Source organism: Lemur catta, chromosome 1, assembly GCF_020740605.2.
Source record: "Lemur catta isolate mLemCat1 chromosome 1, mLemCat1.pri, whole genome shotgun sequence".
Lineage (NCBI taxonomy): Eukaryota > Metazoa > Chordata > Mammalia > Primates > Lemuridae > Lemur > Lemur catta.
Genome location: NC_059128.1, coordinates 112,980,220 through 112,996,151, shown reverse-complemented (window position 1 = coordinate 112,996,151; position 15,932 = coordinate 112,980,220). Strand labels below are relative to the sequence as shown.

Genomic DNA, 15,932 nt, shown 5'->3' with positions numbered 1-15,932 from the left:
GGTCTCAGTAGGGCCACAGTCCTTTCCCGACTCTGTCTGTAACCTCTCAATGTGACGGGTGTGTCTCTAGCTTTGCACAGAAGAGTCTTTCGTGGGTTAACATGGCTGCATCCTGGTTGGTATGAGCAGGGGAGGAGGAGGAAGTGGAGGAGGAAGACAGGGAGGGGAGGAGGAAGGAGAGGGAAGAGAAGAAAATTCCAGAGGGAAATGGTGCCAAGATATAAGAAATTGAGAAAGATCTGGCTTGGACATGCACCGTTGGAGTGCGTACTTGTGTAGCAGCTTTTCAAAATGTGTGTGCGTGTTTTCGTATGAGACGGAACGGAGTGTGTGTGCGCATGTATGTACAGGCACTGAGAAACGGGAAGTGAGAGCCGCCTGCCCAGAAACGGAGCAAGGTGGATCCGACGTGCGTGCAAATCCCACTGCTCACCTTTGAGGCAATAATCCAGCTGGAACAGCTCGCTGTCCTCTGCCTGCCTCTCCCAGAAAACCAGGTAGTGCGTGATGTTGCCGTTGGGGTCGGAGGGGGGCTTCCACTTCAGAAGAATCTGGGACGAGGAATTAGAAACCGAGATCGGGTCCAGGGGGACGGATGGGTCTGCAAAGGAAAAAGGAAACAGGGCCGCCATGAGGAAGAGTTGGGTGGACGTGAGAAGGGAGGACACACACACACACACACACACACACACGTTGGAAGAAATCACGAAGATGTTCACTGCGGCGTTATCTAACATCGTAGAAAACTGGCGAAGACGCAGGGGACGGTCACCCAGTCGGGGCACGGGTTTCCAAATTTCGGTCCATTCACACCACCCATCAGGTGACCATTCATTCATCCGTTTATGCCACGCACACTGACCGAGCCCCGGTGAGGTGCCAAGCTCTCTCTGCTCCAGGCACTGGAAGATGCTACTGGGGAGGGAGAAGATAGCAGGCAGAGACCCTTAAACACACGTTTCCTGATTAACATTTCCCCGCCATGAGCCCGGTCACGGGGCAAACGTGAAACTGTCGGATTGTGTCATCAAGCTGGCATCTGACACTCCCCCAAACGCACCATCTTTGGGTGCCACAAAACCTGCCCCTCAAGAAAGTAGGTGGCCGAGGGAGCTGGGGAGGGCGTGGAGGTACCAAAGACCTGGAAGCTGGAAGTTTCTGGGAGCTATATGTCTTTTGGTGCAGCTAAGAGGGTGCCAGGTGAAGGAGGTAGGGCCGATTCATAAAGTTTAGACTCCGTCCTACAAGACAGGGTTTCTCATCCTCAGCACTCTTGACATTTGGGGCTGGATAATTCTTTGTCATGGGAAGGGGGTGTCCTGTGCTCTGCAGGACACGGATCAGAGTCCCTGGCTCTCTTTCGCTAAATGCCAGGAGTCCCGTCTCCCCAGCTGCGACCAAAAATGTCTCTGGTCATTGCCAACTCCACCCCCCACTTGAAAACTATTGCTCTGGGAGAAGGACTTAGGTTTCACAAAAATATAATTAAATTGTGATGAAACACTCCAGCCAAAAACCAAAGAAAAGTAACATTAAGTAGGAAGATGGAAGGAGAGTAGAAATGAAACTAAAATGGCCAAAGGTTGACGCTGGAGGGGGTTGCATGGGGTTGTTCTTCTTTCTATGTTGTGAAATATCTGAACATTTTTTCATAATAGGATGAAAAAATATATATATTCTCCTCAAGTGCCTTGTTGGGAACTTCCTCATCTTCTGAAAATATAAGCCTCAATACTCAGCTAATTGTTTTTGTTTTTTGTTTTTTGGGTTTTTTTTAAGACAGAGTCTCACTCTGTCACCCTGAGCTAGAGTGCAATGGTGTCATTAGAGCTCACTGCAGCCTCCAACTCCTGACCTCAAACAATCCTCCCACCTCAGCCTCCCAGAGTGCTGGGATTACAAGCATGAGCCACCTTGCCTGGCCCAATACCCAGCTCCTTTAAAAGCCAATAAATAATCATGCAACAAAGCATTTCCTACAATTTGCTGAGTCAGCCTATTGAGGCAAGATGTCCAATGCACAGGCAAATTCAAAGTCATAAGACACACTCACTGGTGGCATTTGTCTGGACATAAATGATGTCGCTCTTGGCCCCGTAAGTCCGGCGTTCATCCGAGAAGGTGACCAAGGTCTTGACAAAGATGGCATACTGAGTCCAGGGCTTGAGACCACGCATCAGCCACCCAGGGTGGTTCTGCAGCTTGGGGTCATTGGACCTTAGGGGCGGGTCAACGTCCACTACTGTCCAGCTGTTGGAGCCACACGCATCCTGCCCATCGAACTCTGTCACATTCTGATAAGGGCTTTCAAGACAAAACAGGAGAAAGCAGTTACCCTTACGTGCCTATCACCCAGAGCACTGTGCAGTTGGGCCCCGGGGAAGTTACATCCTATAGGGTTGCATTTTTTTTTTTTTCTTGAGATAGGGTCTCACTCTGTCTCCCAGTCTGGAGTGCAGTGGTGTCATCATAGCTCACTGCAGCATCGAACTCCTGGGCTCAGGTGATCCTCCTGCCTTGGCCTCCCAAGTAGCTGGGACTACAGGTGCAGCTACCACACTCCACTAATTTTTCTTTTTGTAGAGATAGGGTCTTGCTCCTGCTCAGGCAGCTCTGGAACTCCTGGCCTCAAGCGATCCTCCTGCCTCAGCCTCCCCAAGTGCTGGGATTACAGGCGTGAGCCACCGCCCCCGGCCTCGTTTCAGGCTTTTGACAAAAGTGGACGTCACTGCCTGTGCACACCATCAACTGGTGAGATCATAAAAAGGAACCCGTGGCAGGCATGGAAGTAGGAGTAGGAAGGAGACAGAAAGGAACCCAAAGGGGAAGGTGTGAGCACTCATGCAGCAAGCGCCAAGCCATCTGGCCGTCATCTCTACACCATTTCCCCAACCTTCTCTCTTCTACTTACGCCTCTTTGTAGAACAGCATGAAGCCCAAGAGGTCTCGGAAGTCGGGGGGCCAGTATGGCTCCCATTTCAGCAAGATCTTGTCAAAAGATGTCCGAATGTAAGAAAATTTAAGTAATTCATTTTCACCTAGAAAAGTTAAAAAAGATAAAAAAAAAAAAAACCAGTCAACATCGGTATCAAATAGTCAGTTTCAGGCCAAAGTGCATCACCCCATACTCCCTTCAGGGACTGTGGGAAGGGAGAGATTGGTCTGCTATTTCTTTAATAGGTCTGCTCTTTCTGAGTGTGCATGGGGGGAAGATTCAAAAGCAAGAACCAGATATGCACCTCGGCCCTGCACACAAGCCAGTTACCCTGCCAGGGACGCAGCTGAGTCACAGCAGTCTGTGCCCACGCGATGAAACCAAGTCCAAGCTCGTACCACGCACCACTCTCCGAATAAAGTTGCATTCCTTGCCCCGACACCTTGTCTCTGGACTTAGTGGCTGTCATGCATCCAGCGGTAGGAGCTTGGACTCACAGTCAGTGAGGACAACTGGCCCATGGTTACCAGGAGAAGGGATTTGCAAGAGTCACGTTCTTCCTGATACAAGTGTATGTTGCACGTGGACTTACTTGCAAGGTTCATATGGGGTTGCAGAAGATGCAACCCCAGTGTAAATAAATACAGGCCGAATGAGTTTAGACAGCCTGCGCATCATTACAGTTTAGAGAGACACATCTGAATCATTGCTTCTGCCTAGGCTGCAAACCCTCTCCTAAACTAAACACCCAACCTTGCTCCCTCCTTGCACTACATTTTGCCATAAGGAACTCACCCCCCAGAAGGGTGTCACCGAAGCCCTAGGAAGCTCACTGCTCAGAATGTGTTAGGGGAGTGCAGTCAGCAGACAGTCTCCCACCGTAGAAACTGCGGGACCTGCTATAACTTTCAAGCCAGAGCCTGGCTTTCCTTGGACGGCCCCCAACCATGACTGAGCTGGGCGGGGGGTGGCTGGCCGTTCTTATCCAATTCAGGACAACTGTTGCCTTGAGCTCCCTCTGGGCTTGGCCAAGACGCTCATGGATGCAATGCTGTCCTATCCTCTTTCCTTCCGCCTCTGTGTTCACAGCAGTCAGACTCACACTTATCAGAAGGCTCTCCCTCTCTTTTTTAGTGCATTCCCCTCCATACTTTTTTTTTTTCAGATAGTCTCGCTCTGTCACCCAGGCTAGAGTACAGTGGCATCATGATAGCGCACAGCAACCTCAATCTCCTGGGCTCAAGCCATCCTCCTGCCTCAGCCTCCTGAGTAGCTGGAACTACAGGCGCGTACCACTACACGTGGCTAATTTTTCTATTTTTAGTAGAGACAGGGGTCTCGCTCTCAGCCAGGCTGGTCTTGAACTCCTAGCCTCAAGTGATCCTCTGGCCTTGGTTTCCCGAAGTGCTGGGATTACAGACATGAGCCATAGCGCCCAGCCCTGGATACATTTTTTGCGCTTCCAACTCCGACTTGGTATTTGCTTGCCAGATGTGGACTGACACAGACATTTTACTCAACTTGGAACTCCTAGGCATCAGCACTGAGCCTAAACTATCTACAAGGAGGCGTCACTCATTCACTCATTCATTCATGTCACGTTCATGTGGCATCCTCCAGTACCAGGCACTGTATTTGGTGCCATAAACATAGCCATAAGATGTTTCAAAACCTGTCCTCAATAAGAAAGCCTATCATGCAATGAGTCATTGTATCTCACTAGGGGGCAGTGACATGCCCCTGGGGGCCAGTGGGGCAGATGAAGGAGGGTGGTTATGTTTTCTGAAGTGTAAACCGGGAGCCCCAGGGTGGGACCACTTACAGGATGCCTGGTCCCCATTGGTCTTCAGGGCGATGTCATTCCTCTCCTGGCGCCCCTTGGTTCCTGAGACTTCTTCCATCTTGTGAATTTCTGACAAACAGAGTTTGGGATTATAGTGGAAGAACAGCTTGCCCTGAGTGATGGTGAGGTTGTGTTTGCTCCAGTCCCAGAGCTGCCTTAAGTTCTGGTTGTCCAAAGCGTAGAAGGAGTAGCTCCTGCGGAAACAGACACACACATCCCCTAAGCATTCAACCACTGGTCTTCTCCAACTCCAAGGTGGTAGGGCCATGCCTGGAGTCAGTCTTGTCTGGGGCTACATGCCCAGACCTAACCACTTGCTTGGTACATACTCAATAAATATTTTTTTGAATGGAGGTGATGGGAAGTTTTCATGGCTGGGAAAGTGAGCTTAGTATTAAAGGGCAGTGGTAAGACTGTGATGGATTGAGAAATGGGTTTTTGCAGAGGGGAATGACTGAAGACACAGAGGCACCTGAGCTGGGCCCAATGGAAGAGCAAAGTAACCTGCTTTGGCCGACAGGTGACAGAAAATAGCTAGAGAACTGCAATGGACCAAACCCTCTAGTATACTGCATGTCAGACCAAGACCAGGAAGGTGTGCCCCTCCTTGGTAGGCAGAAGGAAGTCACTGAAGGTTTTATATCAGCTCAGTGACTTGATTAGACCTGTGCTTTAGAATAATTAGTGGGCCACTGGCACATAATGAATGGGAAAAGGGAAGAATCTAGACCTGTGTTGTTCAATACAGAAGCCACTAGTCATGTATCATGTGGCTACAAAGCAGCTTTTGTCCCTTTCTCTATTTCCTGCCTGTTCTACTGATGTGAGGGTTGGGGTGAGGCAGCCATCTTGTGACCATGCAGAGCAACAAGTCAGCAAGAACCTGGGTCTTTGAGAGCTTCGCTGAATGGCCTTTCTCAGACTTTTTGCCCACAAATTATTATAATTTCTATCTGCGTCAAGCACAGCTAGTCTGCATTTTTGCTGTTTTACCAACTGAAACAGAGTCAGTGGGACCTCGAGAGGAAGGGATCCAAGAAATGAGGATAGACAACAGAGACAAGAAGGGAAGCTCCATTTCATACGTGTAATACCCCCCTCACAAGGCAGCCTGGATGGCAGGACACCCTACTGAGCAAATTCCAGCCAGCACCCTCAGAGGCTGGGCACAAAGTTTGGGCTGTTCCCCCTTCAGTTTCTCAAGAATGACCACAGAACAGCTTTTATGATTTTTTGGCTGGATAGACCTTTAGGCACATATTCCAACACAAGTTCCTCTCTCCCAAGGTTTTGCTGGGAACTTTCTCCTAATGATGTTTTTTTGTTTGTTTAAAGAAAACCCAAAAAACCCCAGGTTTTTCTAATTCACAAGCTTCCTAGTTAGTGCTCGGGCCACAGACACAGAATTGGGCCCACGTACCCCATTTCCAAGGTCTCTCCTCGAATCAGACGTAACTTCCGGAAGAAGGAAAGTGACACCAGCGCGTAGGATCGACGGATTTTTAGATACCCTGAAATTTCCTCAATGAGGCCGAGGTTGGCTTCTAATTCAGCTGCTAGGTTGTCTAAGGAAAGGAGAGAACATGCAGTGAGTTTCTAGAGGAATATTTAATCTTCCCATAATTTTCCGTGGTGAGGAGATGACCTATAGACTGTCAACAATTTCAACATACTCTGCCCAAAACCCTTCGTGGTGAGAACACAATATGAAGTCTTCACCATTCTTTAAACACGCCAAGCAGACACCTGCCTCAGGACCTTTGCACTGGCTGCCTCTTTTGCCCAGAATATTATTCCTCCATGTATTTCTTTGGCTTATTCCATCACTATCTCAACCCATCCTTCCCCACACGTAGAAACATCTCTAAAACAGCAACCCCTTTTATTCTGTATTTCAGAGGTTGGCAAACTGCAGCCCAGTGGCCAAATCCCACTTGTTTTGTCAATAAAGTTTTATTGGAATGGAGCCACATCCCTTGGTTGACACGTGTCTATGGCCATTTTCATGCTACAACAGCAGAGCCAATTAGTTGCTACAGAGATTGTCCAGCCTGCAAAGCTGACTATTCATTCTGTGACCCCTTTATAGGAAAAAGTTGCTGATTCCCCCTTCCCCCACTCCTCTGCTGCGCTTTTCTCTGAGCATGGGCCACCCCCTGACCTTAGGTTATGCACTGATTTGGGTTTTTTTTGCAAGATCCATCATGGCAAGGACTTTGCCTTGTTCACTGCATGTATTCAATGAATGTTTGCCGAATAAATAAACAAAGGAATGCCTTTTTTGCCTGAGTTGGTATTTCAGGAAACATGGTCTGCAGACCTGCTATAGGGCATGTGGCTTGATCGTTAAAAACGCCGGCTGAGTGCGGTGGCTCACGCCTGTAATCCCAGCGGTTTGGGAGGCCGAGGCGGGAGGATTGCTTGAGGCCAGGAGTTTGAGGTCAGCCTGGGCAACATGGTGAAACCCTCCCTGTCTCTACCAAAAAAATTAAAAACTTAGCCAGGCATGGGGGCGTGCACCTGTAGTCCCAGCTACTCAGGAGGCTGAGGCAGGAGAATTGCTTGAGCCCAGGAGGTTGCAGTGAGCTATGATCACACCACTGCACTCCAGTAGCCTGGGTGACAGAGTGAGATCCTATCCACCGTCTCCCCCAAATGCAGATTGCTAATGCCCCCAATCTCCCACTTGGAAAATGAGAGTCTCTACTAATGGGAGAGCCACTGACTGATGGACTAGAGCCTGGGGTGAGGTCACAGCTCACAGGGACATGGCGCCTGGCAGGACACCCTCCCTGCAACCCAGAGCACTCACTGCCCCCTCGGATGTTGATGATAAGACTCCCGTTGACAACGGTGCATCCTCGGAGCTCCTGGGCAGATGTCACTGAGTCGATGGTCTTCTCACCTTCGAGAATGTGGCAGACCTTGGGACAGGGGCCCAGGCATGGTGTGCACACCAAGCTGAGGATGGAGCAAAGAAAGAGAGAGAGAGTGAGGGGTCAGGGCACACAGGGTCCCTTCCACGCAGCAGATAGCACACGACGTCGCTACGTGGGGTTCCAAGTGACAGACTTATGCCGTTAACCTAAGGCAGGGTTTCCTGACCTCAACACTGTTGACATTTGGGGCCAGATAATTCCCTGTGGTGGGGTAGGAGGTGAGTCATCCTGTCCATTGTAGGATGTTGAGCCAAATCCCCAGGCTCCACCCATTACATGCCAGTAGCATCCCTTCTCCCAAGTTGTGACAACCAAAAATGTCCCTGGACATGGCCGAATGTCCCTGGGGAGGGAAGACAGCAAACTGACCACAGAGAAGAGCCACTGCCCAAAGCGAGAGACTTATTCCATTACTCCATGGTGGAGGTCCTCACATTTTCCCCCAGAGTGACAGGACAAGACTCCTGTCGTACCCCAAGGTGATGGGACTCACACCACATCCCATGGAGACAGGACCACAGTCTACCCTGTGCATTACACCGAAGCGATGGGACTCGTGGTGTTACCATGGTGATGGGAATTATGCCGTGACATTGAGATGACGGGCCTGACATGGGACTCACACCACCGGTGCCAAAGTGGCAGAATTGATGCTGTTAACCCAGTGTGGCGGGATTTAGCCCACTGCTCCAAGGAGACAGGATGTTTGTTGTTCTGAGTGGGGTTTGCTGCAACGTGACCCCACATTTGACAGGAAGGTGACTTGGGCAGCTTTTGGCTTTGCCCACCTACAGCCTGGTGTCCTCAAATTCACAACCTCCTGTGAATTTGGGAACCAGCGCTCCCCAACATGGGGTCTCTGAGGTCAGTTCTTCTCTGGCAAAGCCCTTCTAGGTCCAGGTGAGGCACAGGATCCAAGCCACGAGCAGCATCTTCTATCCCTTGCTGAGGGTTCAGAGGTGGCTGCACAACCCAAGTCAGTGCAGTAAGGGTTTTGTCACAATCTCCTAGAAGGAGAAATTGTCTTCCTTCCAGAGTATATAAGAGAGTGTTGCCATCTTGCTGGCAGGGGTGAGGGGTGAGGGGGAACCTGCCTGAGACTATAACCAACAGAGAAGCAAAATAAAGCCAAAGGATGGAAAGAGACTGATCATGTATATTACTAGAGCTCCTGGATACACCCATACCTGAAGCAGTCCCCTCAACTTTTTGGTTTTGGGCACCACTAAACTCCTTTAATCTTACTTAAGACAGTTTGAGTTGGGGTTCTGCCACATGAAACCACAAGATTCCCACCTATGACAGTCTCAGTTTCCTCATCTGTAAAATGGAGATAATGACACTATCAAGTCCACAGGTTGTGACGAGGACTGATACACACCACATAAAGCACATAGAAAACAATTGCTATTCCTTGCTATGATCATTTTTATGAGTGGTGTCATTGTTGCTACTGTTGTTATTTCCATACACCCCTGTGCATCCAATTCTTCAGAATGATTTTTAGAATCATGGTACAATAAAGAATGTATTTGGTCTTTATCTCAGTTCTTGGCACAAAGCTTCCAAAACCCTCAGAATTTTCTGAGAGATAGGAATGCCTGTTAGGAGTGATGGGAATGTGGAGGTGACTTGTGATGGGCCCTCGGTCACTTTAGGATGGGAGTTGGTCAGCAGAAAGTCCAACCATGGGATGACAGGATTGGGGCTTCCAGCCACCTGACCCCCAGGGAGGGGACAGGGGTTGGGGCAATCGCATGGCCAATGATTCAAACAATCACACCTAAAGAATGAGACCCCAGTAAAAACTTTGCACACTGAAGCTCAGTGGTGTGCTTCCCAGTTGGTGAACACATCGCGTGCCAAGAAGGTGATGTGCCCTGATCCACAAGGACAGAATATGGAAACTTGGTGTCTAGGACTCTCCCAGACCTCACTCTATGTGTATCTTTTATAATAAAACTATAACTGTAAGTATGGGAGGTTTATTTCAGCTCTGTGAGTTGTTCTAGTTAATTATCAAACCCAAAGGGTTTTGTGGGAACCCCCAAATTTATAGCCAGTCAATCAGAAGTGTGGGTGACCAGGGAATTCCCAAAGTGCAGCTGGTGTCTGAAGTTCGGGAAGTCTTTTGGGGAACTGAGCCTTGAACTTGAAGAGTTTAAAGCCGGCTCCAGGTGGTTAGTGTTGGAATGGTGTTGCACGCCACACAGTTAGTGTCAGAACAGCTGGGGTGGAAACAAAAGAGTGACCAAATGTTTGGGTTCTTTTATTGGCTCTATACTTATGTGGCAGGTGACACTCTAAGGCAGGGGTTGGCAAACCACAGCCCATGGGCCAAATCCAGCTGGCCACCTGTTTTTTGCAAATAATGTTATATTGGAACACGGCCACATCCATTGGTTACTGTATCACCTAGCCCTGCTTTCACACTACAAAGGCAGAGTTAGTAGCTGTAACAGAGACCATATGGCCTTCAGAGCTGAAAATATTTACTCTCTGGACCTTTGCCAACTCCTGTTCTCAGCTGCAAGTACACATATGTGAACAAAACAGATAATCTACTTTCCCACTGAGAAATCAGAAATGGCCACAGTTTTTTGTAGCTTCTATTACCATGAAGGGAATTTATTTCTCCACCTGTTGGAGCTGGGCTTGGTCATATGACTTGCTGTGGCCAATGGAATATTAGCCAATGTGATGCAAGTTGAGGCTTAACAAGCACTTGCACATTGAGGACTGCCCTTCCTGGCTGCTGGGATGAGAGACCTCATGAGAGAGGCCCAGGTGACCATCTAAGGCGTGAGAGGCTATCCTAAACTCTCAGCCATAGCTAAGCCAGCCCTGGCCAGACAAACCACCAGTCAATCTACAAAATTATCAGAACTCATAAATGCGTGTTTTAAGCCACTGAGCACTGAGGTGATTTTGTTATGCAGCAAGAGCTAACTGATACACTTGGGAAGCTTATAATCTGGTTGGGGCGAATAAATAAGTTGACAATAAAAATATCAGCTAGGCCAGGTGAGGTGGCTCATACCTGTAATCCTAGCACTCTGGGCTGAGGCAGGAGGATTGCTTGAGCTCAGGAGTTCAAGACCAGCCTGGACAACAAAGCAAGATCCCATCTCTACAGAAAATTTAAAAATGAGCTGGACTTCATGATGTGCACCTGTAGTCCCAGCTATTCGGGAGGCTGAGTCAGGAGGATCATTTGAGCTCAGGAGTTGGAGGCTGCAGTGAGCTATGATGATGCCACTGCACTCCAGCCTGGGCAACAGAGTCTCAAAAAACAAAAAACAAAAACAAACCTGGGGAAGGGCAGGGAAATGTGTTCTGTTCTTTGTGTTACAGGAGATAGCTCAGCCATCCCAGGCCTGGCACCAGCCTCCCAGGTCGGGGAGGTCACAGGCTTTGTCTTAGGCCGAGATAGAACTATCAGAATCATTAGAATCATTAACACAGTAGCCTAGAACTGAGTGCCCTCCCTTTCAAAGCTCTCTATTTCTGCTTATGTTCAGGAAATTTGGATTTCGAGATGGCAGTCTACCATTTTTTCACCTTTGCCAGCAAGGTAATAAACTTTTCTTTCCTTCTCCTCAAACCACTTGTTCTCATTCTTCTGATGATGTGGCCACAAGTGCCAAGCTTTCAGTTATAAAAGGAAAGCAAGAAAGGAGTTAAAGATTTTGAAGATTCCCCCCTTCCCAATGGATACCCTACATCCATCAAAAATTCAACATTCATCCCAAATATCTGGTCCTCCTCATCTCAGGAAAGGAGACCGCACTGTTCTCATTGGTTACCTTGGGATACTGGTAGACAGACAGCAGGACCTTTTAATGAAACCACGTGGGTTCCCAGAACTCTGCCCTGAAAACATCAAGAACTATGTTCCAGATAAGCAACCAGAATGGAAGAAAACATATCTGGCCTTATTTGATATCAAACCACATTAGCAAAATGCAACAGTACTATACAGTCTTTCATAAGATAAAATGAAACCCTTGGAAGTAAAAATATTACATTTTTAAAAAAACCTACAAAGTAAAACACTGCCATGATACATCATTACTAGCATCTCTCACTTTGTTTTTTCTTCCTTTCAATAAAGGTCCCAGGCATCAAAGGATGTGCTGTCAATTCCTTAGGGTTTTTTGTTTTGTTTTGTTGTTGTTGTTCTAAGGTCTATTATACCATAAGCAAGAATATCAAAGGAGGTTGTGATATTCCTCAGGTCTCTGGGAAAAATACCTTTCATTTAAGGCCAATATCTTTCAAACAAACATCTCAACGGGACACAATAATACTCTTTATTTCAAATGGAGGGGGGAGAAATGAATCAAAAGGAATATGGTCATTTTCCTAACCTTACTAATAAACTGGTGCCACCCCGTCTTCAAAAAAAAAGTTCTGTCTGGTGTGCAAAGGTGATTTTATAGAGGATTATTTTGGGTCAACAAAGCCACTTGATAGGTTTTTATCAAAAAACGAGTAAAACAAAACATATTGTACTTACAGGTTGCACAAACATGAGAAGAGAACCTCCTAAGAACTGAAATTAAAGATTGTTTTTCCTTCCCACCCTCTCCACCCAGGAAAATATAATTTCCCACCAGAACATGCTCGCTTGGCTAATTCTCAAGTCTGAAGAGGAAGATTTTTTACGTAAACAGGTCAGCTCAAGGCCTCTTGACGTGTGTCTGTTTCTGATTTGTTTTTGTGTTGTTTTGTGGTGTTTTCTTTTTTTTTTTAACCTCAACACAAAAACCAGGAAACAGATTTTTTAAACTCAGTTACAGCCCTGAGACACCAAAATAGCTCATCTAAGAAGCTAACAACATGAACAAAAAGTCTGTGATGTGCGTAGGAAATCTGACTCATCGCCAAAGAGAGAAAACTCTGCTATTTCTCACCCAGATGGTGGGAAATGGTTTGACTGCACTACCCTGCAAAGAACAGCAAAGCCCTGGAAATTATGTAGCAGTGCATCCTTTCCTCCTTGAGACACTATGTTCCGGGCTAATCTGGGCACACTACCCAGCTAGAGATCGGGGAAGATGTGACAAACCTCAGCTACATTCTTGTTATAATGATGATACAGCTACATCAGCGAGGACAGGCCACGTGGAGGATTTTAGGGGAAATCAATGACTTCTTTTATGGTTTTTTTGTTCTGAAGCTGAGCAGGGAAAGCTTAGAACTGGTGTACAAGATGCCAGAAATATTTACTATCTAGCCCTTTAGAGAAAAAGGTTATTGACCCCTGCTTCAAAGCCCAAGACCAAAACAAGGGGCAAAAATAGCATCTGAGATCAGCAACTTCACTCATAGCCAGTTAACCCTGTTTTTGCACACAGTTTTAACAGGCAACACTGTCATCACCAACCCCACATTCCTCCTTCTCTTTGCTGCACGGCCCCCTCCCCGCAAGACCCACACCCAGGACTCACTTGCTGGAATTCATCGTGTATCCAGAGGGACACTCCGGAATGCACTTGTTGTTGTGAATGACATACTGGTGGCAGCCCTGCCTTCGTGAGTTCTTGCATTTGTTGTGCAGGTCCTGGCAGAAGCTGAAGTTCACACAGCGCCAGTCCTGGAAGTGGTAGTATGGAGGCGGGCAGGTCTCCACGCACCTGCCATCCAGGTAGAAGTTGCGGCAGGCCACACACTTGGTGGGGTCGTCGGGCTCGGAACAGTTGCCCAGGCACTCGCTGTGACAGCAAAGGCCTTCGGCGGTACAGCCGTGTGACTTACAGATGGTTGGGCAAACTGGAGAGACAAAGAAAACATAGCTGATTTATGGTTTGCCCAATTCCTATCTGCACATGCAACAATTCTGATGAGGGAGAAGAAGCCAGGCAAAATAATAACAATAATAGGTGCACTTTTACATCACTTTACACATGCCAGGCACATCTATTAACTCATTTAAGCACCTAAACCAGTGGTGTGCTCCTAAATGTTTAACAACTGCCTGAAGGAGGGGGACAGAGAGGTCCTGACTTAAATAGCATTTGCCAATTTCCATGGTGTAAATGCTCCCACCCTGGTCAATTTCAGTCTCCCAACATGAAGTCACTAAACACAGAGCTGGCAGGAGATACACAGTAGCACATCACTAAATAGTATTTCCAACAGTAGATACAATTGCATCTATGACAGATGGAAAAGTAGTATATAATCTCAAGAACACAAATAATAGAAAAAATGTAGCAAGTGGTGAGTTTTGTGCATTTATTACCTTTGTAAAATAATTTGTTTCATTGCAGGTTTATATCATTTAATTTTTTTTTTTTTTTTTTTGAGACAGAGTCTCGCTCTGTTGCCTGGGCTAGAGTGAGTGCCGTGGCATCAGCCTAGCTCACAGCAACCTCAGACTCCTGGGCTCAAGCGATCCTACTGCCTCAGCCTCCCGAGTAGCAGGGACTACAGGCATGTGCCACCATGCCCGGCTAATTTCTCTATATATTTTTAGTTGGCCATATAATTTCTTTCTATTTTTAGTAGAGACGGGGTCTCACTCTTGCTCAGGCTGGTCTCGAACTCCTGACCTCGAGCCATCCGCCCGCCTCGGCCTCCCAGAGTGCTAGGATTACAGGCGTGAGCCACCGCGCCCGGCCATTTATATCATTTAATTTTTAAGAGTATTTTTGTGTTTAACAAATAGCTTGCAAATGTCCTGAAAATTTCATAGTCGGCTCCAAACAGCCTGCTCCAGCACAGCACGCTGCTGCACTCCAACTGTAAAGGAGATATGTTGTTATCTCCATTTTTTTTTTCATTTTGTAAATGGAGAAACCAAGGCACAGGGGGGTTATGTAACTTGCCCCAAAGCCATCAACTGCCTCAACAGGTATTGGTTTGCAGTAGTCTAGATTTTGCAGCCACTGTGGGAAGAAAAGGTGGCCACAGACCCTGCCTTTGGGAGCACAGAGTCTAATGCAGGAGGCATATTCATCATTTAAACACGGAAACATGAAATTGCACAAGCACTTTGCTGAGGCTTAAGGGGAGGTAACATTTCTGCTGCAAAGTGAAGGATGAAAAGTAGATAAGGAAGGGGAGGAGGGAGAAGGCTCTACAGGTGAGGGCACCACCTGTGGACAGAGCTTGTGGCTAGAGGGACTTTCTCATTCAATGTGACTGAACGTGCCCACTGCAGGCTGGACTTTGCTTCTCGAGGTCTTGCTACTCATCTCTTCCTAGTTATTAATACATCTTGATTTTGGTCCCTGGGCATCTGGACTGTGCCCTCCCTTCTTGGGCTGTCCCCAAACATCCACGGACAGTTCTCCAAGGCTAGACAGCCCTTGGCTATACGTACAGCTTCCCTTCCCTCACTCCCCGAATGGTTTGGAACATGGTTTGGAAGCCGGGGAGTGTTCATTCATCACCCCAAATCCTCAGGTTCTGTGACTGTTGCAGCAAACTTTCCTGTCACCCAGTGGATCCTGCCAGCCAGACCCAGGGAACAGAAGTGGCCCCAAGAAGCCACATCCGCATATGCACAGCACTGTCTGATTGAACTTTCTGTGATAACACAAGTGTTCTCTAACTAGGAGTGTCCAACATGGTAGCCACTTTTCCTCTGTGGCTATTGAATGTGGTCATTGTAACTGAGAAACCATGTTTTTTTTAACTGTAGTAAAATATACACAGCATAAAATTTACTGTCTTAACCATTTTTAAACAGTTCAGCGGCATTAAGCACATTCACAGTGTTCTGCAACTGTCACCACCCTCCATCTCGAGAACTTTCTCATCTTTCCAAACTGAAGCTCTGTCCCCATGAAACACTAACTCCCCACCCCCTCCCCGGCCCCTGGTACCCATCATCCTACTGCCTGTCTCTGTGGATCTGACGACTCTAGGGACCTCCTGTGAGTGAAATTTTTTGTCCTATTGTGACTGGTTTATTTTATTGAGCATAATGTCCTCAAGGTTCATCCATGTTATAGCCTGTGTCAGAATTTCCTTTTGTTAATCCATTCATTTGCAGATAGCCACTGGGGTTGCTTTTACCTTTCAGCTATTGTAAATAATGCTGCTATTAACAGGGATATACAAATAAATATCTCTTCAAGTCCCTGCTTTCAAGTCTTTTGGGTGTACACCCAGAACTGGAATTGTTAAATCACATGGTAATTCTGTTTTTAATGTTTTGATGAACCACCATACTGTTGTCCATAGTAGCTGCACCATTTTACAT

At 47.3% G+C, this 15,932-nt stretch overlaps 1 protein-coding gene across 4 annotated transcripts in view; it reads right to left on the bottom strand.

The window, feature by feature from the left end:
- The window catches only part of INSR (insulin receptor), a 119,448-nt gene that overhangs the window by 28,780 nt on the left and 74,736 nt on the right, over nucleotides 1–15,932 (bottom strand). For all 4 annotated transcript variants that reach the window (XM_045548421.1, XM_045548431.1, XM_045548440.1 and 1 more), the window contains exons 3-9: nucleotides 13,171–13,492; nucleotides 7,591–7,739; nucleotides 6,199–6,343; nucleotides 4,758–4,972; nucleotides 2,912–3,038; nucleotides 2,054–2,304; nucleotides 434–601 (exon numbers count right to left, since the gene is read on the bottom strand). In XM_045548421.1, the coding sequence (XP_045404377.1) occupies nucleotides 434–601; nucleotides 2,054–2,304; nucleotides 2,912–3,038; nucleotides 4,758–4,972; nucleotides 6,199–6,343; nucleotides 7,591–7,739; nucleotides 13,171–13,492 (1,377 nt within the window). The remainder of the gene's footprint in view (nucleotides 1–433; nucleotides 602–2,053; nucleotides 2,305–2,911; nucleotides 3,039–4,757; nucleotides 4,973–6,198; nucleotides 6,344–7,590; nucleotides 7,740–13,170; nucleotides 13,493–15,932) is intronic.